The sequence below is a fragment of the Liolophura sinensis genome, chromosome 6, assembly GCF_032854445.1.
Source record: "Liolophura sinensis isolate JHLJ2023 chromosome 6, CUHK_Ljap_v2, whole genome shotgun sequence".
Lineage (NCBI taxonomy): Eukaryota > Metazoa > Mollusca > Polyplacophora > Chitonida > Chitonidae > Liolophura > Liolophura sinensis.
Window position 1 is genome coordinate 1,985,727 of NC_088300.1, and position 26,435 is coordinate 2,012,161.

The window sequence follows — 26,435 nt, forward strand, 5'->3', positions numbered from 1 at the left end:
TGCCTTTTGTAGCTTGTAGAGCATCTGTCACATGGGTGTCGTACAGGTTCTGCAATGATCAATCTACCATTTGTAGCTTGTAGAGCATCTGTCACATAGGTGTCATGCAGGTTTTGTCATGATCAGTCTGCCTTTTGTAGCTTGTAGAGAATCTGTCCCCCAGGTGACATGCAGGTTCTGCCATGATCAGTCTACCATTTGTAGCTTGTAGAGCATCAGTTACATAGGTGTCGTGCAGGTTTTGTTATGATCAGCCTGCCATTTGTAGCTTGTAGAGCATCTGTCACATGGGTGTCGTACAGGTTCTGCCATGATCAATCTACCATTTGTACCTTGTAGAGCATCTGTCACATAGATGTCATGCAGGTTCTGTCATGATCAGTCTACCATTTGTAGCTTGTAGAGTATCTGTCACATAGGTGTCGTGCAGGTTTTGTCATGATCAGTCTGCCTTTTGTAGCTTGTAGAGCATCTGTCCCCCAGGTGACATGCAGGTTCTGCCATGATCAGTCTACCATTTGTAGCTTGTAGAGCATCTGTCACATAGGTGTCATGCAGGTTCTGCCATGATCAGTCTGCCATTTGTACCTTGTAGAGCATCTGTCACATAGGTGTCGTGCAGGTTCTGCCATGATCAGTCTGCCATTTGTAGCTTGTAGAGCATCTGTCACATGGGTGTCGTACAGGTTCTGCCATGATCAATCTACCATTTGTAGCTTGTAGAGCATCTGTCACATAGGTGTCATGCAGGTTCTGCCATGATCAGTCTGCCATTTGTACCTTGTAGAGCATCTGTCACATGGGTGTCGTACAGGTTCTGCCATGATCAATCTACCATTTGTAGCTTGTAGAGCATCGGTCACATAGGTGTCATGCAGGTTCTGTAATGATCAGTCTGCCTTTTGTAGCTTGTAGAGAATCTGTCCCCCAGGTGACATGCAGGTTCTGCCATGATCAGTCTACCATTTGTAGCTTGTAGAGCATCTGGCCCATAGGTGTTGTGCAGTTTCTGCCATGATCAATCTACAAGCAGACAAGAAACATGCCTTAGTAACATCTTTATGCACTGGCTTACTTTCAGTTTACATAATATCTTGAATTATCTCATTAACTAAGTAACAGTTTCCGGCTTTAAGCATAATCGGTGTGCCATGCTGGTGGAGGAAATGACCGACCTCTCGTGGTGACGCGAGGCTGTCGCACTTTTCAACCATCAACACTTGGGTGTGCCCGTCCTCGCCTTTGATCTGATAAGTTAAGTCCGATCTGAGAGGGCCTGCGTTATTGAGAATGGCCCGAGTTATCAATCACGCAACTTACGATTAGCACCTGACTTCCCCAGACTGTATGAAGATCTACTTGGTCACCGGCTTTGAGCTGCAACTGTTAAGGTTAAGTCACGTGCGTTGCCATGTATCTCGACCGATCGTTGACGTAGACTGTTGACCCAATCTACAGGGTCTTGTTGGTCACCAGGTGGAGTACCTATGGTTAAATAGCACAAGCAGGGTAAGTTCATCATCATGTTTGGTGAGAAACCTGTTGTATCATGCTCAAAGCACCAATGGGATACAGTCATCCCAACTCTCTTGATGCCTTGTAAAGCTTCCATGTAACATCTGTTCCAGTGTCCTGTTGAAGCATTCATCTACCCTATTTAACTGGGCATGGTATGCCATGGTTCTCGTCTTCTTCATGCCCTCGATGTAACCCCTATCCTGAAAGAATCGACTCTCAAACTTGGTCTGAAAGAATAAAAGATGGAACACCAAACCTGTTCACATACAAGTCGCTGTTATCTCTGGTGACAGTTTCTGCCTCCTGATTGGGAAGTGCTGCAGCCTCAACCCACTTTGTAAAGTAGTCCCAAAAGATCCACCCCAATACATTCTCCTGGTGATCCAGTCTGCAGTCCTTTGTGGCAGCCCTTACCCTTGCCGAATCTTTTGCGGCAAGCAGTCAGCGTATCAAATTCCTCCCATAATGCCTTAGTGATGCTGCTACGCTGGCAAACGTCATTCCAGTTGGGCTCTACCCTAGAGATAACAGGAGACAGATCTGGATCTTTTGCTTATTCTGCAGCAAATTGTTCTGTGTCCCCTGCTATTGAGGAAATTCTGTCTGCTTCATCCCCATCTTCTCTGCCACATTGTCTACAAGAGATTCTCTATGTCGAACTGATAGGTGGAGGGAGTTTGAATCCAGCAAGCCAACTGCCCATGTGGGCCTTTAAACTTAAATAGCCACCTCAGTGAGCTATTTAAGACCACTGAACCTTCAACCTTCTTGGCCAGGAATGCTCCTATTCCCCAACCCCTATCATCCATGTCGAAGATAAAAGGCTCTTCAAAGTTTGACAAGGCCAAAACAAAAAACGTGCTAGGAAATCATATCCTAATGTCACGTCGAAAGAAAGTGGTCCCACCAATATCCTCCGCTTCCATGTTGGTCCCTGTATGACCAGTCTACAGTCACCCTCTACCGTCATGTACATGTGGTTGCCATGAGCGATTTCCACTGCAGGCTTCTGAGGTTTTGTGAGCGATTTGGCACCCTTGTTGAGTTTCCCCCAGACACATTTGCTAAGCAAGGAGACAGGTGCTCCTTGGTCCACACAACACATCACCTTTGTATCTCCAAGAACAGCAGGTGTGTAGATACTAGCTTCTCAAGCTGTTTGTGCAGACTGATCTGCTTGCTTGGCCTCATCAGATCTCTGTCGGTTCAGACAGTTCGCCCTGATATGTCCGGTTTCTCCGCAAGACCAATGTCCACGCTCGTTATTTCCTCGACCATGACCTCAATCTCGACATCAACCTCTACTTCTGTGGTTGCGTGTCACCACAGGTTTCTGGGTTATCTCCTGGACGATACTGACAATCTTCACTCTCAAAGTATCTTCATCATCACTTTCATCTGGCCCGCATGTTCCAGTATTGGTCGTTGACCTGACAGTAGGCTTAATATGTTGACGTTAAGCATTCGGGAAGGCTTCGACCTCTACAGCAGCTTCTGACAGGCTATGAGGCTGACATTGTCCTATCTTGAATCGCAGATCTTCCCCTATCTAATCTAAGAACTGGTTGCAAGCAAGGATGTCAAGTTCATCTCCAGCATCAGGGTAAGGCATCTGACTTAGCCTAACTAATGCCTGTCCCAGCTCAGGAAGACGATTTCAGTTGGGGTTTGTACAAATCCGTCGGGCTAGGAGGGGCAGATCGTTTCTCCAAGGCATCTCTGAGTACACTGAAATCTGTCTTGCCGGGTACTGTTTCCAGACTTGACAGTACTTGCTAGGTGGGGCAACTGATACAGCCAGGTGTTGTCCCTTCTCCATGTAGCTCCAATAATTCAGGGTGGTGCAGTGCTCAAAATGAATAATCCAACACCACCATCCGATTTCCAGGACACATGCTCCTCCCAGGCAGGTGTCGTCTTCTCACTCTTTGGCTTTATCGAAAACACAGTATGTATACAAATAGAAAACAATATGTATTGATAACACGAGGACATGAATGTAAATAAACGAAGGGAAAGGAAAAATAGATGGGGTAGCGGGGATGCTGGCTCCTAATTACCCATGTAGGGGCAGCTTGGCCCCAGCGACTCTACTTCACGGTGGCCCGTCAAATCCCGGCAACCCGTACTGTCTTCATTTAGCACAATCAATGTTAGATTGTAATATCTGTCTGACATGTTTATTCCTAACAGGGATACTGATAAAAACAATAAAAATCCAGCCAGTGATGATCGAAAGTGCATTCAATGCTGGACCAAGCTAGGCTCACCGAGACCTGTCGGCGATAACTCATCATTTTCCCCCATATTGCTTGTTTATGTGTATTTGTAAAGATAGGATTCGGGATAAATACTGAACCGAAACCAAAGATATCTACAGCACTTCCAGCAACCTGCGGATGGGCGAGGGTATCACCAGGGCTCTGCCCAGTTTCCTCCCACCATAATGCTGTCGGTGTCATAAAAGTAAAATATTCTTCAGTGCAGCGTAAAACACCAGTCAAATAAAAAAATAAATTGTGAACATTTATGTTTTATATATCTTCTGATATTGTGTTTGTCTAGGATCCTCAGCAGAAGTAAGGTTCAGTGAGTTGGGGGAGCAGCTTGAGAAGTGTAATGTGACACCACAGGCTCAGGTAATAAACAGGCTCACACAGCTCTTCATTGGGGTTGCGAAACTTTGGCTGTGCTCTAGTAAAGGTGTGGATGAACAATGTCTCAATTGTGTATGTACCAGCTGTTTGGTTACAAACTTCTTATTAGTGTAGAAAGCTTTTGAAAGAAGAATGTCATGCCTTCAATATTCCTTCGAAAGATATGTTAAGAGTGTAATTTAATTAGTTTGAAGATTTCATGTCCTATAAGCTAACGAAAATATTGCTGACATCATATGTGCAGTAGCCAGTTCATGGTATAGCAGAAGCCTATATTTAGTGCACACGTGGGGCAGTATATTACGATACAGCAAAAGCCTGTATATAGTGCACACATGGCACAGTGTATTACGACACGACAGAAGCCTATATTTAGTGCACACATGGCACAGTGTATTAAGATACAGCAAAAGTCTATATTTAGTGCACACATGGCACAGTGTATTACGATAGAGCAAAAGCCTATATTTAGTGCACACATGGCACAGTGTATTACGATACAGGAGAAGTCTAAATTTTTAGTGCACAAATGGCACAATGTATTACGACACGACAGAAGCCTATATTTAGTGCACACATGGCACAGTGTATTACGATACAGGAGAAGTCTATATTTAGTGCACAAATGGCACAATGTATTACGACACGACAGAAGCCTATATTTAGTGCACACATGGCACAGTGTATCACGATGCAGCAAAGGTCTACATTTAGTGCACACATGGCACAGTGTATTACAGTACAGGAGAAGTCTATATTTAGTGCACAAATGGCACAATGTATTACGACACGACAGAAGCCTATATTTAGTGCACACATGGCACAGTGTATTAAGATACAGCAAAGGTCTACATTTAGTGCACACATGGCACAGTGTATTACGATACAGGAGAAGTCTATATTTAGTGCACAAATGGCACAATGTATTACGACACGACAGAAGCCTATATTTAGTGCACAAATGGCACAATGTATTATGACACGACAGAAGCCTATATTTAGTGCACACATGGTACATTGTATTACGATACAGCAAAAGTCTATATTTAGTGAACACATGGCACAGTGTATTATGATACAGGAGAAGTCTATATATAGTGTACAAATGGCACAGTGTATTAAGATACAGCAAAAGTCTATATTTAGTGCACACATGGCACAGTGTATTACGATACAGCAAAAGCCTATATTTAGTGCACACATGGCACAGTGTATTAAGATACAGCAAAAGCCTATATATAGTGCACACATGGCACAGTGTATTATGATACAGGAGAAGTCTATATATAGTGCACACATGGCACAGTGTATTAAGATACAGCAAAAGCCTATATTTAGTGCACACATGGCACAGTGTATTAAGATACAGCAAAAGCCTATATATAGTGCACACATGGCACAGTGTATTACGACACGGCAGTAGCCTATATATAGTGCTCACATGGCACAGCGTATTACGACACGACAGAAGCCTATATTTAGTGCACACATGGCACAGTGTATTAAGATACAGCAAAAGTCTATATTTAGTGCACACATGGCACAGTGTATTACGATACAGCAAAAGCCTATATTTAGTGCACACATGGCACAGTGTATTACGATACAGGAGAAGTCTATATATAGTGCACAAATGGCACAGTGTATTACGAAACGACAGAAGCCTATATTTAGTGCACACATGGCACAGTGTATTAAGATACAGCAAAAGTCTACATTTAGTGCACACATGGCACAGTGTATTACGATACAGGAGAAGTCTATATATAGTGCACAAATGGCACAATGTATTACGACATGACAGAAGCCTATATTTAGTGCACACATGGCACAGTGTATTAGGATACAGCAAAAGTCTATATTTAGTGCACACATGGCACAGTGTATTACGATACAGCAAAAGCCTATATTTAGTGCACATATGGCACAGTGTATTATGATACAGCAAAAGCCTATATTTAGTGCACACATGGCACAGTGTATTATGATACAGCAAAAGTCTATATTTAGTGCATACATGGCACAGTGTATTACGATACAGCAAAAGCCTATATTTAGTGCACATATGGCACATTGTATTACGATACAGCAAAAGTCTATATTTAGTGCACACATGGCACAGTGTATTATGATACAGGAGAAGTCTATATTTAGTGCACACATGGCACAGTGTATTAAGATACAGCAAAAGTCTATATTTAGTGCACACATGGCACAGTGTATTACGATACAGCAAAAGCCTATATTTAGTGCACACATGGCACAGTGTATTAAGATACAGCAAAAGCCTATATTTAGTGCACACATGGCACAATGTATTACGACACGACAGAAGCCTATATTTAGTGCACACATGGCACAGTGTATTAGGATACAGCAAAAGTCTATATTTAGTGCACACATGGCACAGTGTATTACGATACAGCAAAAGCCTATATTTAGTGCACATATGGCACAGTGTATTACGATACAGCAAAAGCCTATATTTAGTGCACACATGGCACAGTGTATTACGATACAGCAAAAGCCTATATTTAGTGCACACATGGCACAGTGTATTATGATACAGGAGAAGTCTATATATAGTGCACAAATGGCACAGTGTATTAAGATACAGCAAAAGTCTATATTTAGTGCACACATGGCACAGTGTATTACGATACAGCAAAAGCCTATATTTAGTGCACACATGGCACAGTGTATTAAGATACAGCAAAAGCCTATATTTAGTGCACACATGGCACAGTGTATTAAGATACAGCAAAAGCCTATATTTAGTGCTCACATGGCACAGTGTATTACGACACGGCAGAAGCCTATATTTAGTGCACACATGGCACAGTGTATTAGGATACAGCAAAAGCCTATATGTAGTGCACACATGGCACAGTGTATTAAGATACAGCAAAAGCCTATATTTAGTGCACACATGGCACAGTGTATTACGATACAGCAAAAGCCTATATATAGTGCACACATGGCACAGTGTATTAAGATACAGCAAAAGCCTATATATAGTGCACACATGGCACAGTGTATTAAGACACAGCAAAAGCCTATATATAGTGCACACATGGTACAGTGTATTACGACACGGCAGAAGCCTATATATAGTGCTCACATGACACAGTGTATTATGACACGACAGATGCCTATATTTAGTGAACACATGGCACAGTGTATTAGGATACAGCAAAAGCCTATATATAGTGCACACATGGCACAGTGGATTTTGACACATCAGAAGCCTATATTTAGTGCACACATAGAGTGTATTTTGACACGGCAGAAGCCTATATTTAGTGACCACATAGCACAGTGTATTTATAGTTTTTATAAGAAACCAGTGCATACATGTAACTATGAGTTTCTTTTATTTTATGTCATTGTAGGAGAAGAAGTTTGAGGATTCATCTTCCCCAGTCAAACATACTGTACAGGTATATGAAGTAGCTACATGTAAGCCGAATTTCCAATCCTAAAATGGGAATAAATTACCAAGCCGAGTCAAACAATAACATTGGATCATTTACATGTTTTATTTCTGCTTAGAAACCAGAGAGGTGTTGTAGTGTTTTTATTGGTGTAATATATGTAGATGTAGAGATGAGATGAGACAGTACCTGGCTTTGGAACAAGGAGACATCTTATGTTCAGGAAAGCATTTATAAAGGGTTAATCACTTGGGCTTTCATCACCAATCTTCATAACTTTTTATGCCATAGGCTACTGCTTAGCCTATCATACGGAAAATGCCTTCAGCGTTAGAGAGCTAGAGTAAACGTGACGTCACTGTTGTTCTCTGTCATGGAGATCATGGTATTGGATGTTATTGTCTGTTGTGATATGTTTTTGAATTTATGTGCCTGTGTATATATACAACACATGCCACAATGTGATTCTGAACTTATTCAGGTGCGGAGCTGGGAAAAACAAATGCAACAGATCTATGGAGAATCGACTACTGACAAGCTGATAGCCACTGCCATGGCCATGCTGGGCAAATACTTCAAAAGTTTACCTAAACCAGGTATGTAAGTGTTAATTTATGTACTGTAATTATGTGGTATTGATCCATTTGTAATTTTGAAAATAATTGTCTGCTCCCCTCCTCCACTCAGAGTTCCCCAAATAACGAGCAAACCTCAGTTGGATACATTGTAACACTATGTGAACAAATAGATTATCAATAGATTATTAAGTACATATTAGCAGATTTTGGGGTTCCCCCGGGTTCAGCCAGGTTTCCACCCACCGAAACGCTGGCCGCTGTCATATAACTGAAACATTCTTGATTACGTTGTAAAACACCAATCAAATAATTTAAATAAATACAGATTTGTGTCAAATAATGTGGTGCTGGGACTGTGTTACCCTGTATTGCCTTCCTGTTCAGTTTGAGCTTTGGGTTACCTTGAGTGACTATGTTAAACATCATCAGATTTTTATTTCCACTGATGAGTTTGACAGTGTAGAGCACCGTTGCAAATGAGGCAAGGTGATACTTGATTCCAATCATCAGGTGTGTTATATGTTTACCCACACTTCATGAAATTTTGGTGCTGTACCTTGTAGGCCAGTTCAAGCATCAGTATGAGGAAGGGGAATCCCCTTTGGACCACCTTCAGCAGGCGGCCTATTGCTATGCCTCAGCCATCAAGATCAAGGGAAAGGATCACCACCTCCACCTTCAGTTAGGACAGATCCTTGAGGAGCGCTACTATGCTGAGGATATGTTTGGTCTCAAGAAACAGGTGCCCCTAAGTTGTTATTTTCATGTGTTTGTGCTGCTTAGAGATGCTTACACTATTTCTGTTTAGTTGTCGGGTTGTCTCGGTGGTGCCAACCTGCATTGATAAATTGATAGCTGTATTAAAAGAAAAATGAGAAAATATTGTTGTAATGGCCAATCTGTCAACTTTCAAGTCCTTGTTAAGTCAGAGCTAGTGAAGCTGCTTACTGTGATGTTTTAGTTTGTGATATTTTATAGTGTTATTGGATAAATGAAGTGATGATATGTATGAATCAAAACACCAAAAAGGCGTTTTTATGGTATAAAGTATGTTGATTTCAAACTGGTGACTCAACCATGTATGTACATATTTTCTGCTCTGCTTTCCCCAGATCTTTCAGATTTTGGTATGTGTGTGTAAGAATCCCAGGGAAAAGGATTGCAATTCCACCTGTAATATTATCAGATTTCTGACCGAGCCACTTCTGCTTTCTTTATTGCAGGATAACACTGATGACTTTCCATCTCTAAACGTTCAGGCCAAGGAGAGTTCCAAAGATGAGGAATGTGCTGCCATAGCGCGGTTGCGTGGCGTGGAGGCGGGTGCGCCCATCGCCCTGCAGCTGAAGGCCATAGATCAGGAGTACCATCACCTGGTGGAGACTGGTCAGAGTGGCAAAGCTGACCATGTGATGCAGCTATATGCCTGGAAGTCCAAACAAGCCTCTCAGGTATGTTGGCTGGTAGAAATGGGATGAGTAGGTCAAGTAGGTGTTGGATGAGGAGCCTCAAGTAGGTGTTGGATGAGGAGCCTCAAGTAGGTGTTAGATGAGGAGCCTCAAGTAGGTGTTAGATGAGGAGCCTCAAGTAGGTGTTGGATGAGGGGCCTCAAGTAGGTGTTGGATGAGGAGCCTCAAGTAGATGTTGGATGAGGCGCCTCAAGTAGGTGTTGGATGAGGAGCCTCAAGTAGGTGTTAGATGAGGAGCCTCAAGTAGGTGTTGGATGAGGAGCCTCAAGTAGGTGTTGGATGAGGAGCCTCAAGTAGATGTTGGATGAGGTGCCTCAAGTAGGTGTTGGATGAGGAGCCTCAAGTAGGTGTTAGATGAGGAGCCTCAAGTAGGTGTTAGATGAGGAGCCTCAAGTAGGTGTTGGATGAGGAGCCTCAAGTAGATGTTGGATGAGGCGCCTCAAGTAGGTGTTGGATGAGGAGCCTCAAGTAGGTGTTAGATGAGGAGCCTCAAGTAGGTGTTAGATGAGGAGCCTCAAGTAGGTGTTAGATGAGGAGCCTCAAGTAGGTGTTGGATGAGGAGCCTCAAGTAGATGTTGGATGAGACGCCTCAAATAGGTGTTGGATGAGGAGCTTCAAGTAGGTGTTAGATGATGAGCCACAAGCAGATGTTGGATGAGGAGCCTCAAGTAGGTGTTGGATGTCTGATGAGGAGCTTCAAGTAGATGTCGAATGAGGTGCCTCAAGTAGGTGTTAAGTGTGGTGCCTCAAGTAGATGTTAAGTGTGGTGCCTCAAGTAGGTGTTGGACAAGGAGCCTCAAGTAGATGTTGGATGAGGAGCCTCAAGTAGGTGTTAAATGAAGAGCCTCAAGTGGGTGTTGGATGAGGAGCCTCAAGTACATGTCGAACGAGGAGCCTCAAGTAGGTTTTGGATGAGGGGCCTCAAGTAGATGTTGGATGAGGAGCCTCAAGTAGATGCTGAATGAGGCGCCTCAGGTAGGTAAATGTATCAGATGAGGAGCTTCAAGTAGATGTAGATGTCAAATGAGGAACCTCAAGTAGGTGTTAAATGAAGAACCTGAAGTGGGTGTTGGATGAGGAGCCTCACGTAGATGTCAAATGAGGAACCTCAAGTAGGTACATGTATCAGATGAGGAACCTCAAGTAGATGTAGATGCCAAATCAGGAACCTCAAGTAGGTGCATGCATCAGTTGAGGAGTCATCTCAGAATGTGTCTGAGGAGGAATCTACCCATGGTCAGGTCTACCTCACGTGCCTTCAAGCAATTGTTATTTGTTGCAGGAAGGTGTGACAGCTCAGAAGGTGTCTGATGAGGAATCTGCTCTTGGCCAGGCTTACATGAAATACCTGGATGCTTTGGTTCTGGATGATACCAAGTCTGTGTACAATTTTCATGTGGGTCGCCTGTTAGTGGTACAGGGGAGCTACTCAGAAGCTGTACCGAGACTGGAGGTTGCTCTTCACTGGAACCCTCAGCACAAACTGGCAAGGTGAGAGCTTCATGTAAAACTCAGGTGTACAGGCCAGCTTACTACTGAGCATCCTGTTTTCATGTATGAGCAAGCCAAAACGAAACTGCCAAAATAATCACCCTTGAGTGAAATTGAGGGAGATATTCAAGATAAACAAATACTGCATTTCATCTAAAGTTTAGCATTTTTCAAGAGACATAGTTTGCTTTCTTCTGATTGATTTAACAACCTTATAGGGCCATATAAGAGTTTTGTGAAGTTTCATTAATTTCTTCTTGAAAACCTTTGTTCGTCACAGAAGTATATCATGTGCCAAATGTCAGGTGACATACAGTACACTATTCATGTTTCGGCTCACCATATCATCCAACAAAAACTGATCCATAATTTGGATATGTGGCATTTGAAAAGGCATGAAATAATTTTGCTGGTCCACATTAAATGCCATTTTTCTGGTAACATCATAAAAAAATGCAAAGAAATGTGAATGTAGACTTGGAATATGGACATCTTATGGGATAATCTAGGGATGTCCCTTTATTTTCATTGTGATAAATGGTATTTTATTGCACAGAAAATTGATTACAGAACTGGATGACATCCATCTTTAATCCTCATGTACATGAAAGTGTGACATGTTTCACTACAGTGTACAACATTTACATTGTATATATAAATAAATTTAAAGAAAGATACATTCTTTGCTGTGATGAATATTGCCTGAAGCACATGTAAGATGTTTGCCAGTCATACTTGTTAACAGGTTGTAAGTGAAAGTCTTTCTCCCTCTCTCTGCCTGTTCACACAGGTGTTACCTGGGCTTAGCACTGGCCTTACAGACCGGTGGGCCAGGAGCCAGAGTGAAGGAGACTATTGAATACTTACTAGAGGCTATGGAGGTCTTGCTAAGCAAACTCAGCATGGAAGCTATGGTTTCAGATGTGCAAGTGTGAGTAGTGTTTTACAAAGGTATTTACTGTTATCATTTGTTGGTACATCTCTTCTAAGATATCTGCTTTACTTATGTCAAGACATCATTATAGTGTTAATGGTAAGGGTTAGCAGTGCGTCTCAATGTGGAATGATACGGTAGGGACAAGAATTTTCCACAAATTTGCAGGTTTCCGACTTTTTCTAGCAGAAAATATGTCTCTTGAGATTCATTGAAATGAGTAATAAAAATTGGGAGGGGGGGGAGGGGAGATTTCGTTGGTGGTCCGTCACATATTACTGTTTTCCTGAGCAGACGGAAGCAGGCTGAGGGCTTGATCCAGTTACGGTGCTTTACTACCTCCTTTGGCACCAGTATAAACCAGAGGCAGGGATTAAAAATTGCTTAAAATTGATCAAAAAGTTGGCATGGGTGGAAAAGACTGTATCCCTCACTATTGGTGCATACAGTGCTTCGATTTCACTGGAAATCCGAAAAGTTTCACTGAAAAGTTGACGTGCCTGGTAAAGTCATGTGCTCTCTCTTGACATGCCTGGTAAAGTCATGTGCTCTCTCTTGACATGTCTGGTGAAGTCATGTGCTCTCTCTTGACATACCTGGTAAAGTCATGTGCTCTCTCTTGACATGCCTGGTAAAGTCATGTGCTCTCTGTTGATATGTCTGATAAAGTCATGTGCTCTCTCTCTTAACGTGCCTGGTAAAGTCATGTGCTCTCTCTTGACGTGTCTGGTAAAGTCATGTGCTCTCTGTTGACATGTCTGGTAAAGTCATGTGCTCTCTCTTGACATGTCTGGTGAAGTCATGTGCTCTCTCTCGACGTACCTTGTAAAGTCATGTGCTTTCTGTTGACATGTCTGGTAAAGTCATGTTCTGTCTGTTGACATGTCTGGTAAAGTCATGTGCTCTTTCTCTTCTGATCTGATCAGTTAAGAGAGCAGGGGAGCAAGGACAAACGTGGCTATGCTTTTTGGTTTGTCTTTTGTTGGTTTTAATTCCCCTCAGTCACCTTGGTCCTTCGCTCAGTTGTGGTGCTCATTCCATTTGGAATATAAAATATTTCAGACTTTTTTTCCAATAACCATTCTCATCCCTGATAATGTCTGTACATGATAAAGACATGAATGTTCAGCATGTAAAGCTTCAGTATTGATATGCCTTGGAGTGATCTATTCTACAGCGGTATATGTATATCTTCATGACAACTACACTGCTCAGGAAAGCTTATCAGGTGAATTTACAGAATTACTGAGACATGATTAAAACGCCAGTGCTGTAGTTGTGATATTTTATAATGATCATCAGATGATTTATGTTATCTTTCTTAACCGTCCCTTTGATAGGGGGGCTGGAGTGGAGAGTTTACATGCAGAGAATCTGATCCGTGCCAGCAATGTATACCTGTTACGTGGTCTGATTCAGCTGGGAAAGCTCCTGCAATCTGCGCCAGACTACTCAAACAGCATGAGTGCAAACGACGTTTTCCACACGTAAGAGATAATAAAATTTTTCTTCCTTCCCTTTCTAGGTATATAAACTTCTTAGGTGTGTAATGCACTTGATGACCAGCCAAGGAGTCTAATAGGTTCTTGCTGGAGATCACGCGTCATTAACGATTCATATGTTGTTCTATAAGTCCATTTCTAACCAGTACAGTTGTGTGCTCTAATATAACTTGTGATGATGTGGCTGCAGTATAGGTTTGGTAACAGGTGGCTACCCCTGTGATGTGAAACTCCTGAATCCAAGTGCCACCATGCTAAGATAGTGAAATAATCCTGAGTATTGATTAAGACATGAGTCAGTAAATAAACCCCTATGTATGTACAGGGCAGCCCTACTGTCCTCCCACGTGCTGCCCAGCCTGTGCCGTGGAGACGTCTACAAACAGATAGAGTGGGTGCTGCTGGAGGCTCACTCTAACCTGCTCAACCTGCTGGCCACCTCAGGCAGTGCCAGCCAGAAGCTCATATCACACAGGTGTCAGTGGCTCTCTGCTCTCATAGAGCACTCCAGTATACCACAGAACGCAGAACTACTCACGCTGCAGGAAAAGGCGAGTACATCAGTGTCCTCAATATCCTCATATTATATACATATACATAATAAAACCAGAGCATACTATAGCATTTGGTGTTTTTTTCTTGAAAAATGTTTATTTTTCTGATGTGCTAGACCAAATTTTACCGATTTTATCCCAAGGAAGATAGAAAATGAAGAATGTTAATGTCTAATTGTAGACTTGTCAGAAACTTGTACAGATCCAGCCTGCCAGTAGTCATAGCCTGTACCTGCTGGGTGCTGCCCAGTTTGCTCAATATGAGAGTACCCCAGGGGAGACAGCTAAACTGGCCCTGAATGAGGCCAAGGGCTCTTTCCTGGCCAGTGTGAATCTGGAAGGAAAACCCTCGTCAGGAGAGGCTCCACCTGAGCTTATAGGTAAGATTACTAGATGTTATATGTCAGATTACTTAGTGCAGTGATTACTAGGGGTTATAAGTCTGATTACTGGGTGCAGTGATTACTAGAGGTGATAGGTCAGATTAGTGGGTGCAGTGATTACTACAGGTGATAGGTCAGATTGGTGGGTGCAGTGATTACTAGAGGGTGTAGGTCAGATTAGTGGGTGCAGTGATTACTAGAGGTCACAGGTCAGATTACTGGGTGCAGTGATTACTAGAGGTTATAGGTCAGGTTACTGGGTGCAGTGATTACTAGGGGTTATAAGTCTGATTACTGGGTGCAGTGATTACTAGAGGTGATAGGTCAGATTACTGGGTGCAGTGATTACTAGAGGGTGTAGGTCAGATTAGTGGGTGCAATGATTACTAGAGGTGACAGGTCAGATTACTGGGTGCGGTGATTACTAGAGGTTATAGGTCAGGTTACTGGGTGCAGTGATTACTAGAGGTTATAAGTCTGATTACTGGGTGCAGTGATTACTACAGGTGACAGGTCAGATTACTTAGTGCAGTGATTACTAGAGGGTGTAGGTCAGATTAGTGGGTGCAGTGATTACTAGAGGTGATAGGTCAGATTACTGGGTGCAGTGATTACTAGAAGTTATAGGTCAGATTACTGGGTGCAGTGATTACTAGAGGGTGTAGGTCAGATTACTGGGTGCAGTGATTACTAGAGGTTATAGGTCAGATTACTGGGTGCAATGATTACTTGAGGTAGTGAACACTTGCAGCATTGTACTTCTGGTCACTTATTTAACTGTCAAGAATAGTCTGACTTTATCTGCTGATTTATAAGGTAGTGGGGGGCCTCCGTGGATCAGTTGGTTAGCATGCTAGCGCAGCATAATGACCCAGAAGCCTCTTACCAATGCAGTCGCTGTGAGTTTAAGTCCAGCTCATACTGGGTTCCTCTCCAGCCATACGTGGGAAGGTCTGCCAGCAACGTGCGCATGGTCGTGGGTTTCCCCAGCCTGCTTTCCTCCAACCATAATGTTGGCCGCCGCCGTATAAGTGAAATATTCCTTATAAGTGAAAAAACACCAATCAAATAAATAACATAAATAAATATAAGGTAGTGCGTCAGATGTATATATGTCAGATGGAGGAAGAGAATGTAGCCTTTTGGGTTACCCAAGATGAGCAGAAACGCATATCCAGATATCGTGATTTTCAGTTAGGAAGTTTTATGAGCAGAAATGACCACCAACTTGTTCAGTGTTATGATTAACATGTTGACTACTGAAATTCATTTCACATTATTTCAGACCAAGAATGGTGGAAACAAATAATTAAAGATGAAGAAGAGAAGAGAAAAGCTGCTGAAGTGAAAAAGGATGAGGGTGGTAAAGCAGCCGTAATGTGTGGTGCTGCAGGTGTCAGAGGTGGAACAACTGTGTCCAAGGGTAGAGGGGGTCAAGCCACACCAGCCAGAGGAGGTAAGTTAGAAGTTCCTGTTAATGTTAATGATTGAACTACTTCACTGCAGTTAGAAAGGTTTTGTGATTCATTTCCCTTGAGCAAGAAACTACCAATAATCAGTTATGGAATTGTGGTTTTTATTTTATTCAGAAGTGGATGATAACAAGATTGTGGATTTTGTTTGTTACCGAATATAACATATTCGGTAACGTTGTAACATACCTAATGTTCCATCTGTTACAGGAGGCACAGCTCCTGCCAGAGGGGGTGCTTCTAGGGGAGCAGCTAGAGGTGCCCCTCGTGGAGCCCCAGCAAATCGCGGTGCGCCTTCTGCCAGGGTAAGATATCCTGTCAGGCAACCAATTTGTGACACTTTAGGTTCTTGGTCATACTAGTAACACATCAACTTCTTATATTCCTGTATGGTGTGAAACACCAATCAAATAAATAAATCTTATATTCTGTATCCAAAGAAATCACAACATTTTCTATGCATTTATCACCTCCTCTACATATTCATGTAAGTCTAGATGATGCAGATCCCACTTTGAAGTCGACAGTATTGGGCGCATTTCATGAAATTAGGGCTATGACTTTCCTGTGGTAGCACGACGTCTTTATTTAAATGATACATGATCATCAGTAGTTATGTAAAACAAGGGTGGACCTTTCAGGGTGCTCCTGGCAGAGGTGGGAAGGGTGCCACCCCCACGTCCTCCAAAACAAGTGTGAAAACCACAACATCTGGTCACAAGTGTGAGGCTGCCAAGCCCACTGGTAAGTGGAATATTATAACTTACAATCAGTAGTATTATGACATGTCACATGCAGTCGTTGTTTCGACTTCGGGGTAGAACCTATCATGGGACGATACACACAATTAGGCAAAAGGTGATCTATCTGCACAGTTACAGTATGTGCACATTGCAAAATGGGCAAGATTTACTTCCCATGTGGTAAATAGCTGATTTTGGCCTTTGCTCTTCGTTTCTTCAAGGAAGTTACCTGACGGGTTATCAGCCGCATTGATCTAAGCCGACCTCAGACCTCTGTCATCAACCTCACTCATCTAAGTCAACCTCAGACCTTTGTCATCAGCCTCACTCATCTAAGTCCATCTCAGACCTTTGTCATCAGCCTCACTCATCTAAGCCCACCTCAGACGTCTGTCATCAGCCTCACTCTTCTAAGTCCACCTCAGATGTCTGTCATCAGCCTCACTTGTCTAAGTCTGCCTCAGATGTCTGTCATTAGCCTCACTCATCTAAGTCCACCTCAGATGTCTGTCATCAGTGTCACTCATCTGTCCACCTTAGACCTTTGTCATCAGCGTCACTCATCTAAGTCCACCTCAGACCTCTGTCATCAGCGTCACTTGTCTAAGTCCACCTCAGATGTCTGTCATCAGCGTCACTTGTCTAAGTCCACCTCAGATGTCTGTCATCAGCCTCACTTGTCAAAGTCCATTTCAGACCTTTGTCACCAGCCTCGCTCATCTAGGTCCATTTCAGACCATTGTCATCAGTCTCACTCACCTAAGCCCACCTCACACCTTTGTTATCAGCCAGACTCATATAAGTTCACCTCAGACTTTTGTTATCAGCCTCACTTTTCTAAGTCCACCTCAGACCTCTGTCATCAGCCTCAGTCATTTAAGTCCATTTCAGAGTTTTGTCATCACCCTCACTCATCTAAATCCATTTCAGACCTTTGTCATGACTCTTACTCATTTAAGCCCACCTTACGCTATTGTTATCAGCCTCACTCATCTAAATCCACCTCAGATATTTGTCTCAACCCCACAGTAAACAGTAAACCTCAATGGTAATATGTGCTTGGGTTTGCAGCTTTCTATTTGGGAGAAGTACATTTTGTTGCGCAATAACACAATGGTGTCTTTCGCACCCATCCCAACTGATCACGTACAGAATGCTGAATCCATTCAAACTGATCACGTACAGAACAATGCATCCATTCCAATTGATCACGTACAGAACTCTGAATCTGTTCCAACTGACCACGTACAGAACGCTGCATTCATTCCAATTGATCACTTACAGGACGTTGCACCCAGTCCAATTCATCACGTACAGAACACAGCATCCATTCCAACTGACCACGTACAGAATGCTGCATCCATTCCAATTGATCACGTGCAGAACACAGCATCCATTCCAACTGACCACGTACAGAACACTGAATCCATTCCAATTGATCATGTACAGAACCCTGCATCCATTCCACTTGATCATGTACAGAACTCTGCATCCATTCCACTTGATCATGTACAGAACTCTGCATCCATTCCAACTGATCACATACAGAACGCTGCATCCATTCCACTTGATCACGTACAGAACTCTGCATCCATTCCAACTGATGACATACAGAACGCTGCACCCTCCAATTTTACATTTCCACACCCGGTGCATGCTATCTACTTATTTTCAGTACAAGAACAGAATTGTGTTTCCCAATGAAAGTCTCTCAAGTCAGATAATCAGCTTATAGGGCAAGGTGTTGATCTATCTTTTAAACTCGAGAATATTGTAGTTAACAGAATTACTTGCGTAAAGTACTACAATGAATTTCATCACTGAGTGCAAAAGTCATTGGCACAATGCTCCAGCTTCGTGCTGTACCAGTATTTAACAGCCTATGTAATACACTAACTATTGTGTCTAGTTCATTTTTATTCAAGAAGTTACATTACTCATGCTCTCTCCAGCACCAAAAACCAGATATTGCTCTGCCCCTTCTTCATGACACTTTTGTCACCACATTATCGGACAGGCCTGTGGCCAATGGTGGGTTGGAAAAGCATTATTTAGTTTTAATTATTTTGACTCACTTGTATAGAGGTCTGTTCCAATAAGCAGTCTATTGAAAGGCTTCTCCATCACAGTTTGTCATTTTTAACTTTTTTAAGCAAATCTTATTACATTACAAGAGAAGTCTGCCTTCAGATGCTTCTTCCCTGGATGATTACAGTCGTGTGGCTTGCCCTTGAATAGATATGACATGTATTCATCAATGTTGAACATTTTCAGATGCTTTTCCTGGATGTTTACCGTCGTGTGGCCTGTCCTTGTATAGATATGACATGTATTCATCAATGTTGAATGTTTTCAGATGCTTTTCCTGGATGATTACAGTCATGTGGCCTGTCCTTGTATAGATATGACATGTATTTATCAATGTTGAATGTTTTCAGATGCTTTTCCTGGATGATTACAGTCATGTGGCCTGTCCTTGTATAGATATGACATGTATTCATCAATGTTGAATGTTTTCAGATGCTTCTCCTGGATGATTACAGTCATGTGGCCTGTCCTTGTATAGATATGACATGTATTCATCAATGTTGAATGTTTTCAGATGCTTTTCCTGGATGATTACAGTTGTGTGGCCTGTCCTTGTATAGATATGACATGTATTCATCAATGTTGAACATTTTCAGATGCTTTTCCTGGATGTTTACCGTCGTGTGGCCTGTCCTTGTATAGATATGACATGTATTCATCAGTGTTGAACGTTTTCAGAAAAGCCTGTAGAGAAAGCGCCAACTCCCACAGAGAAATCTTTTGCTGAGCCACCACAGCCTGTCTCAAACCCACACCCAACCTCAGGTCCTCTTAACAGGAAGAGTTACCAGCCCCGCCTGGGCCTGGCCCGGGTGTTTCATGCCCTGGGGGAGTCAGAGGAGGCCCAGAAGTATTATCAAGAGGTCATCTCAATGGCACCAGAGGTAAGATGTTTTCACCAGATGTAGAGGAATTGTGTTCAATGTATCATGCAGATTTGGGGCTGCATTTCATTCATGGTTCAGTAGACTGACATAGAACCAATAATTTGATATGGACAAATGCAGTATGACTAGTGTGACCAAATGTCAACCGATGAACTATAAACGCCAATAACTCTGCACTTTTCTGAACATTATGATCAGTGGCCAAAAAACGCTTCCTGTGTAATGATCACTGTGAGAAGGTACTGAAGACTGCAGTTCCCTCTATATGGTGACCATTGTTACGTGCGTCTGATTCCCTCTATATGATGACCATTGTTACGTGTGTCTGATTCCCTCTATGTGATGACCATTGTTACGTGTGTCTGATTCCCTCTATATGATGACCATTGTTACGTGTGTCTGATTCCCTCTATATGATGACCATTGTTACGTGTGTCTGATTCCCTCTATATGATGACCATTGTTACGTGTGTCTGATTCCCACTATGTGATGACCATTGTTACATGTGTCTGATTCCCTCTATATGATGACCATTGTTACGTGCGTCTGATTCCCTCTATATGATGACCATTGTTACATGTGTCTGATTCCCTCTATATGATGACCATTGTTACATGTGTCTGATTCCCTCTATGTGATGACCATTGTTACGTGTGTCTGATTCCCTCTATATGATGACCATTGTTACGTGTGTCTGATTCCCTCTATATGATGACCATTGTTACGTGTGTCTGATTCCCACTATGTGATGACCATTGTTACATGTGTCTGATTCCCCTCTATATGATGACCATTGTTACATGTGTCTGATCCCCTCTATGTGATGACCATTGTTACGTGTGTCTGATGTCAACACACTGATTTCATGTCGTAGCTGAGTCTCCTCAGCTGAGCTTAATATGGGGAATAGGTTTGTGTGGACAGTGGAGTTGTGTGTCTGCACAATTGAGTCATGAGTCTGGAGAACTGGAGAGTAATGGGAGATTTAATAGTCGGTCTTTGAGTTGAGTCTGCAGAACTGCGTCATCAGTCAAGTGTAATTGATCTACATTTCACCTGTGCAGGTACACGATGCTTACATCGAGGCTGCTGACATGCTGCTCAAGTCTAACCCTCTTGCAGCTGTGGACATCTATAGTCAGTTCCCCGTGTCAGATAACCCTAGTTTTGATGATGCTTATATCAGTGGGGACATCGTCCGCATCTTAATCAAGCATGAGAAGTTTGACGACCCCCGCCTTGAGAAGCACATGATTTTGTATGGCAGGGTTCTTGGTATAGGTGAGATTGAACGTTTTGAGTTGAATTGAAATGAATGATTGTATTTTTGTCAGCTGTAAAATGTACCATTCATGTTATATGTTTTTAAGCCAGGGAGTTAATGAATAAATTACTAAATGGTTGCCACTATTACAGTACAAAATTGAAATTAAAATTTCAAAGCATGTCAGTGAGTTGATACAAATATAGTTATTTGCTATGGACAAACTGTTTCCAGAGGTATGGGTTGTCATGCTGTTATGTTTAACACTTAGGAAATGGAGGCTACAAGATAAGACTAATATTGTTATTTGCCGTGGACGAACTGTTTCCAGAGGTATAGGTTGTCATGCTCTCATGTTTAACACTTAGGAAATGGAGGCTAGAAGATAAGACTAATATTGTTATTTGCCGTGGACAAACTGTTTCCAGAGGTATGGGTTGTCATGCTGTTATGTTTAACACTTAGGAAATGGAGGCTACAAGATAAGACTAATATTGTTATTTGCCGTGGACAAACTGTTTCCAGAGGTATGGGTTGTCATGCTCTCATGTTTAACACTTAGGAAATGGAGGCTACAAGATAAGACTAATATTGTTATTTGCCGTGGACAAACTGTTTCCAGAGGTATAGGTTGTCATGCTCTCATGTTTAACACTTAGGAAATGGAGGCTACAAGATAAGACTAATATTGTTATTTGCCGTGGACAAACTGTTTCCAGAGGTATAGGTTGTCATGCTCTCATGTTTAACACTTAGGAAATGGAGGCTACAAGATAAGACTAATATTGTTATTTGCCATGGACAAACTGTTTCCAGAGGTATGGGTTGTCATGCTCTCATGTTTAACACTTAGGAAATGGAGGCTACAAGATAAGACTAATATTGTTATTTGCCGTGGACAAACTGTTTCCAGAGGTATAGGTTGTCATGCTCTCATGTTTAACACTTAGGAAATGGAGGCTACAAGATAAGACTAATATTGTTATTTGCCGTGGACAAACTGTTTCCAGAGGTATAGGTTGTCATGCTCTCATGTTTAACACTTAGGAAATGGAGGCTACAAGATAAGACTAATATTGTTATTTGCCGTGGACAAACTGTTTCCAGAGGTATAGGTTGTCATGCTCTCATGTTTAACACTTAGGAAATGGAGGCTACAAGATAAGACTAATATTGTTATTTGCCGTGGACAAACTGTTTCCAGAGGTATAGGTTGTCATGCTCTCATGTTTAACACTTAGGAAATGGAGGCTACAAGATAAGACTAATATTGTTATTTGCCGTGGACAAACTGTTTCCAGAGGTATAGGTTGTCATGCTCTCGTGTTTAACACTTAGGAAATGGAGGCTACAAGATAAGACTAATATTGTTATTTGCCGTGGACAAACTGTTTCCAGAGGTATGGGTTGTCATGCTCTCATGTTTAACACTTAGGAAATGGAGGCTACAAGATAAGACTAATATTGTTATTTGTCGTGGACAAACTGTTTCCAGAGGTATAGGTTGTCATGCTCTCATGTTTAACACTTAGGAAATGGAGGCTACAAGATAAGACTAATATTGTTATTTGCCGTGGACAAACTGTTTCCAGAGGTATAGGTTGTCATGCTCTCATGTTTAACACTTAGGAAATGGAGGCTACAAGATAAGACTAATATTGTTATTTGCCGTGGACAAACTGTTTCCAGAGGTATAGGTTGTCATGCTCTCATGTTTAACACTTAGGAAATGGAGGCTACAAGATAAGACTAATATTGTTATTTGCCGTGGACAAACTGTTTCCAGAGGTATAGGTTGTCATGCTCTCATGTTTAACACTTAGGAAATGGAGGCTAGAAGATAATGGATAATTGGATGTCAAAGGAAGTAATATTAATGACTTGTTATACATGTGCAGCTACTTTTAAATGTGTGCAATTAATGTGTACATTATTTATAAGGTGAAAATGTTATTTAAGTTTTCTCTTGTGACTTGCTTTCCCCCTCAGGATCTCTGGAGAAGTATGTTGAAATTCTGGATGGGAAGTTCAAGACAGATTTATTGAAGTCTGTGTACGCTGGCGTCAATCACAAGGATGTGGACCACCCAGACCTACAAGCCTTCTTCAAGTTCAAATGCTGGATATAATCTAGTCTGAACCCTAAACCATATCTGATCTCAGCTCAACCTAACTGTGTGAAATTCACTTGTAATTTACTGGAATCTTAGTTCCCAGGAAGTGGTTGTTTTGGAAACTGCTATACTTAACCTCTTAGTTAAGTGGATGAAGCATGTGTAAATTGAAATCAGTTTAAGATGTGTACATGTAAAAATTATGTCTGATATAAGCTCCACTTGCCATCCATTCAAAAGACATTCCAAGTATGACATAATAGTAATAATAACTTGTAATTTCTTTGTGCCTTTGCCAATAGTCAGAGCAGCACTACAGTAAATTGCTCATCTGTGAGAAATTTCTGGGTGCATGATGAGAGGAGGACATGTCAGAGAAATAAACACAAACAAGTGGGTGTAGGGAAAGCATTAACTATACAAGTCTACCTATTGGGCTTGTTTGGATTCCACAGCTTGTGTGTATAATTATTTACACGTAGAAGCATTATCTGTGATATACGTGTATATGATCAAATATTCACTACCTTGAGGAACACCTGACTGATCCAGATGTTACAGTGCACAGTAGATTCAGATCAGATTTGCTTTTTGAAAAATCCTGCCACATGTAGATGTATATTTATATGACTGGCGTTATGTTGATGGAGTTTTATTGGACAGGTGAGATCGATACTTTGTGAGTCATAAATTGGTTATGCCTGTCACATGATGTGTGAGTTTACCAGAATGCACTGCTGTGATATTAGAATGCGCCACTGTGATATCAGAATGCACTGCTGTGATATTAGAATGCGCCGCTGTAATATCAGAATGCACTGCTGTCATACCAGTATCACTGGACTTTTCATCTCTTTATTTACCTAGCTTGTAATACTTTTGCCTTGATTATGTGAATGTAATGTATATGGCCTTCAAACAGTGCAGAAAATATGTAGAAAAAACCAAAGAAAGTTTTACCTTTCAGAACAAAGTTTCATTGTTTTATATCCTGAAATTGATTTCATTTTAAAGAAGCCATGTATATATAAATTTTACAGTTTGGTATGATTTGAAGTCATTCTAATGCTTTCAGTGGAAATACAGTTCTAAGTTGTCCATTGATTTATATTTTTCCTCAAACTAGAACTGGATTCTAGATTTAACCTTAAATAGGTTAAACAAATTTAAAATATGTTTAGCTTTGCTCTTGAAAAATTGTTCTGAATTTCCTTACACTTAACCTTGTCTAATAAATATAAATGACTTGGAGAATCAAAGCATCCATAAAAAAAAATTATAAATAATAATCTCTGACTTAAAATTGTATATAATTAGTTTTTGTTACTTATTGTTCTTGGTGTATTTTAAACTATTGCTGGGTAATGACTCACTGATAGTCTATTGTACATGAAGGTGCCTTGGCACATATTTGATTTCTTTCATTTTGTTCTTGCCACATAGTTATTGTTGTATTATATAACATTATATACACTTCAAATTTGTTTGGCATTTTGCCCAAGCTGCAGTGATAAATGTTCTTAGTAAACTGTAACTTTGACGTCATTTGAGACATAATTCATGTCAAACATACTGGTTTAGTGTTTCCCACCATTTTAAACAATTTCTCTGAACTGTGAAAAAATTTACAAGAATTGAATTGTTTTTATAATACAACATTTTAGGGGAAGTGAACCAGATGTATATGTTTGTTATGTGTGTTGATATAATAAGAAGTATAAATAGCTGTTATTTGTACTGTATTCACAGAAAGTCCAAAAAGAGTCTTTTGTGGTGGGATATCAGCTTTAATATCAAGACTGGTAAATAAATCACAACCATTTCACGATTTATTATTCCTGTTTTCATGTGCATATCAGAGGAATGTTGACTACCAGTACCTTTCAACAGTTGACAAATTAATGACCTGTTGTATAAACTTGTACAAAGAGCTTACCCATAGAAGACACAAGAATGCCAAACTTCAAAGGTCAATATTTAAAGTAGTGAAGTCATAAATTTGCTGATTTACAGTACTTAAAATGCACACAACATTAAGGATTGAACATCCCCCTTTTGTCATTATGCTTTATGTGTATGTAAACCTTCAGGTCAATTCATGCAGTACTGTTTTATAGTACTTAGTGTGCACACATCCAGTCAGTGATGGAACATTCTCCTCATGCTATTGTGCTCTACACATGTGCAAAACCTGAGTTCAATACATGCAGTGCTTTTTAAATATACCATTGATAGTTATGCACTAACTCATGAATTAAAAAAAACATGATATTTAATATGCACTCAGCAAATCATCTATGGAACGTTTATCTATGTATTACTGTGGTCTACATCTTGGGGTATGGCATAAACTACAACTGGACTTTGTACAGGCGAGCTAAAAATGCTTATTCTCAGTTTAATTCGCTCTGAAGCAAGTCAAAGATGATCTGAGTGGACGATTACCTGGTTCGTTTGAAGTCATGGTGGGTTCCTTATTACAGCTTTAACCTGGTTCCTTTGAAATCACCCATGTCTGCTGAACTGTCATGGGTTCCTTAATTATTACAGCTGTAACCCAGTTCCTTTGAAATCACCCATGTCTGCTGAACTGTCGTCTGCTCCTTATTACAGATATAACCCATTTCCATTGTGGAGGTTTCCTTATGACATACCTTATCTGGTTCTTGTCTACTGTGAATGGTCAGCTGAAACATATTACAAATTGTATGAGGTTACTTTAAAGTCACCTGTAAAGAGCCTGTCTAGGATTTAGAGCACTCTTTGTTGGTCTTACTATGATGTATCTGCCTTTGCTGTAATGGGTTTATATCTTCATGGTTCCTGCATGTTTGGTATCTGTCATTATGAAATGAGTTCCTTCCCGGCTCCTTTTAGGTTATCTGTCATGATGTATTGAATTCCTTTCTGGCTCCTGTGAGGTATCTGCCATGATGTAATGAGTTCCTTCCTGGCTCCTGTGAGGTATCTGCTGTGATGTAATGCATTTCTGGCTCCTGCGAGGTATCAGCAGTGATGTAATGAGTTCCTTCCTGGCTCCTGTGAGGTATCTGCAGTGATGTAATGAGTTCCTTCCTGGCTCCTGTGAGGTATCTGCAGTGATGTAATGAGTTCCTTCCTGGCTCCTGTGAGGTATCTACCATGATGTAATGAGTTCCTTTCTGGCTCCTGTGAGGTATTTACCATGATGTAATGAGTTCCTTTCTGGCTCCTGTGAGGTATCTGCCATGATGTAATGAGTTCCTTTCTTGCTCCTGTGAGGTATCTACCATGATGTAATGAGTTCCTTTCTGGCTCCTGCAAGGTATCTGCCATGATGTAATGAGTTCCTTCTGGTTCCTGTGAG

At 41.3% G+C, this 26,435-nt stretch overlaps 1 protein-coding gene across 1 annotated transcript in view; it reads left to right on the plus strand.

Moving 5' to 3' along the window:
- LOC135468574 (uncharacterized) overlaps positions 1-24,917 on the plus strand; it is a 41,206-nt gene extending 16,289 nt beyond the window's left edge. Inside the window, exons 5-20 of the mRNA XM_064746911.1 lie at positions 4,084-4,157; positions 7,568-7,615; positions 8,091-8,205; positions 8,751-8,929; positions 9,411-9,638; positions 10,939-11,147; positions 11,938-12,078; positions 13,422-13,568; positions 13,909-14,134; positions 14,319-14,517; positions 15,806-15,976; positions 16,203-16,297; positions 16,634-16,736; positions 19,502-19,707; positions 20,776-20,992; positions 22,965-24,917. Of these exons, the coding sequence (XP_064602981.1) occupies positions 4,084-4,157; positions 7,568-7,615; positions 8,091-8,205; positions 8,751-8,929; positions 9,411-9,638; positions 10,939-11,147; positions 11,938-12,078; positions 13,422-13,568; positions 13,909-14,134; positions 14,319-14,517; positions 15,806-15,976; positions 16,203-16,297; positions 16,634-16,736; positions 19,502-19,707; positions 20,776-20,992; positions 22,965-23,104 (2,498 nt within the window). The 3' untranslated portion in view covers positions 23,105-24,917. The remainder of the gene's footprint in view (positions 1-4,083; positions 4,158-7,567; positions 7,616-8,090; positions 8,206-8,750; positions 8,930-9,410; positions 9,639-10,938; positions 11,148-11,937; positions 12,079-13,421; positions 13,569-13,908; positions 14,135-14,318; positions 14,518-15,805; positions 15,977-16,202; positions 16,298-16,633; positions 16,737-19,501; positions 19,708-20,775; positions 20,993-22,964) is intronic.
- The last annotated feature ends 1,518 nt before the right edge of the window (positions 24,918-26,435 follow it).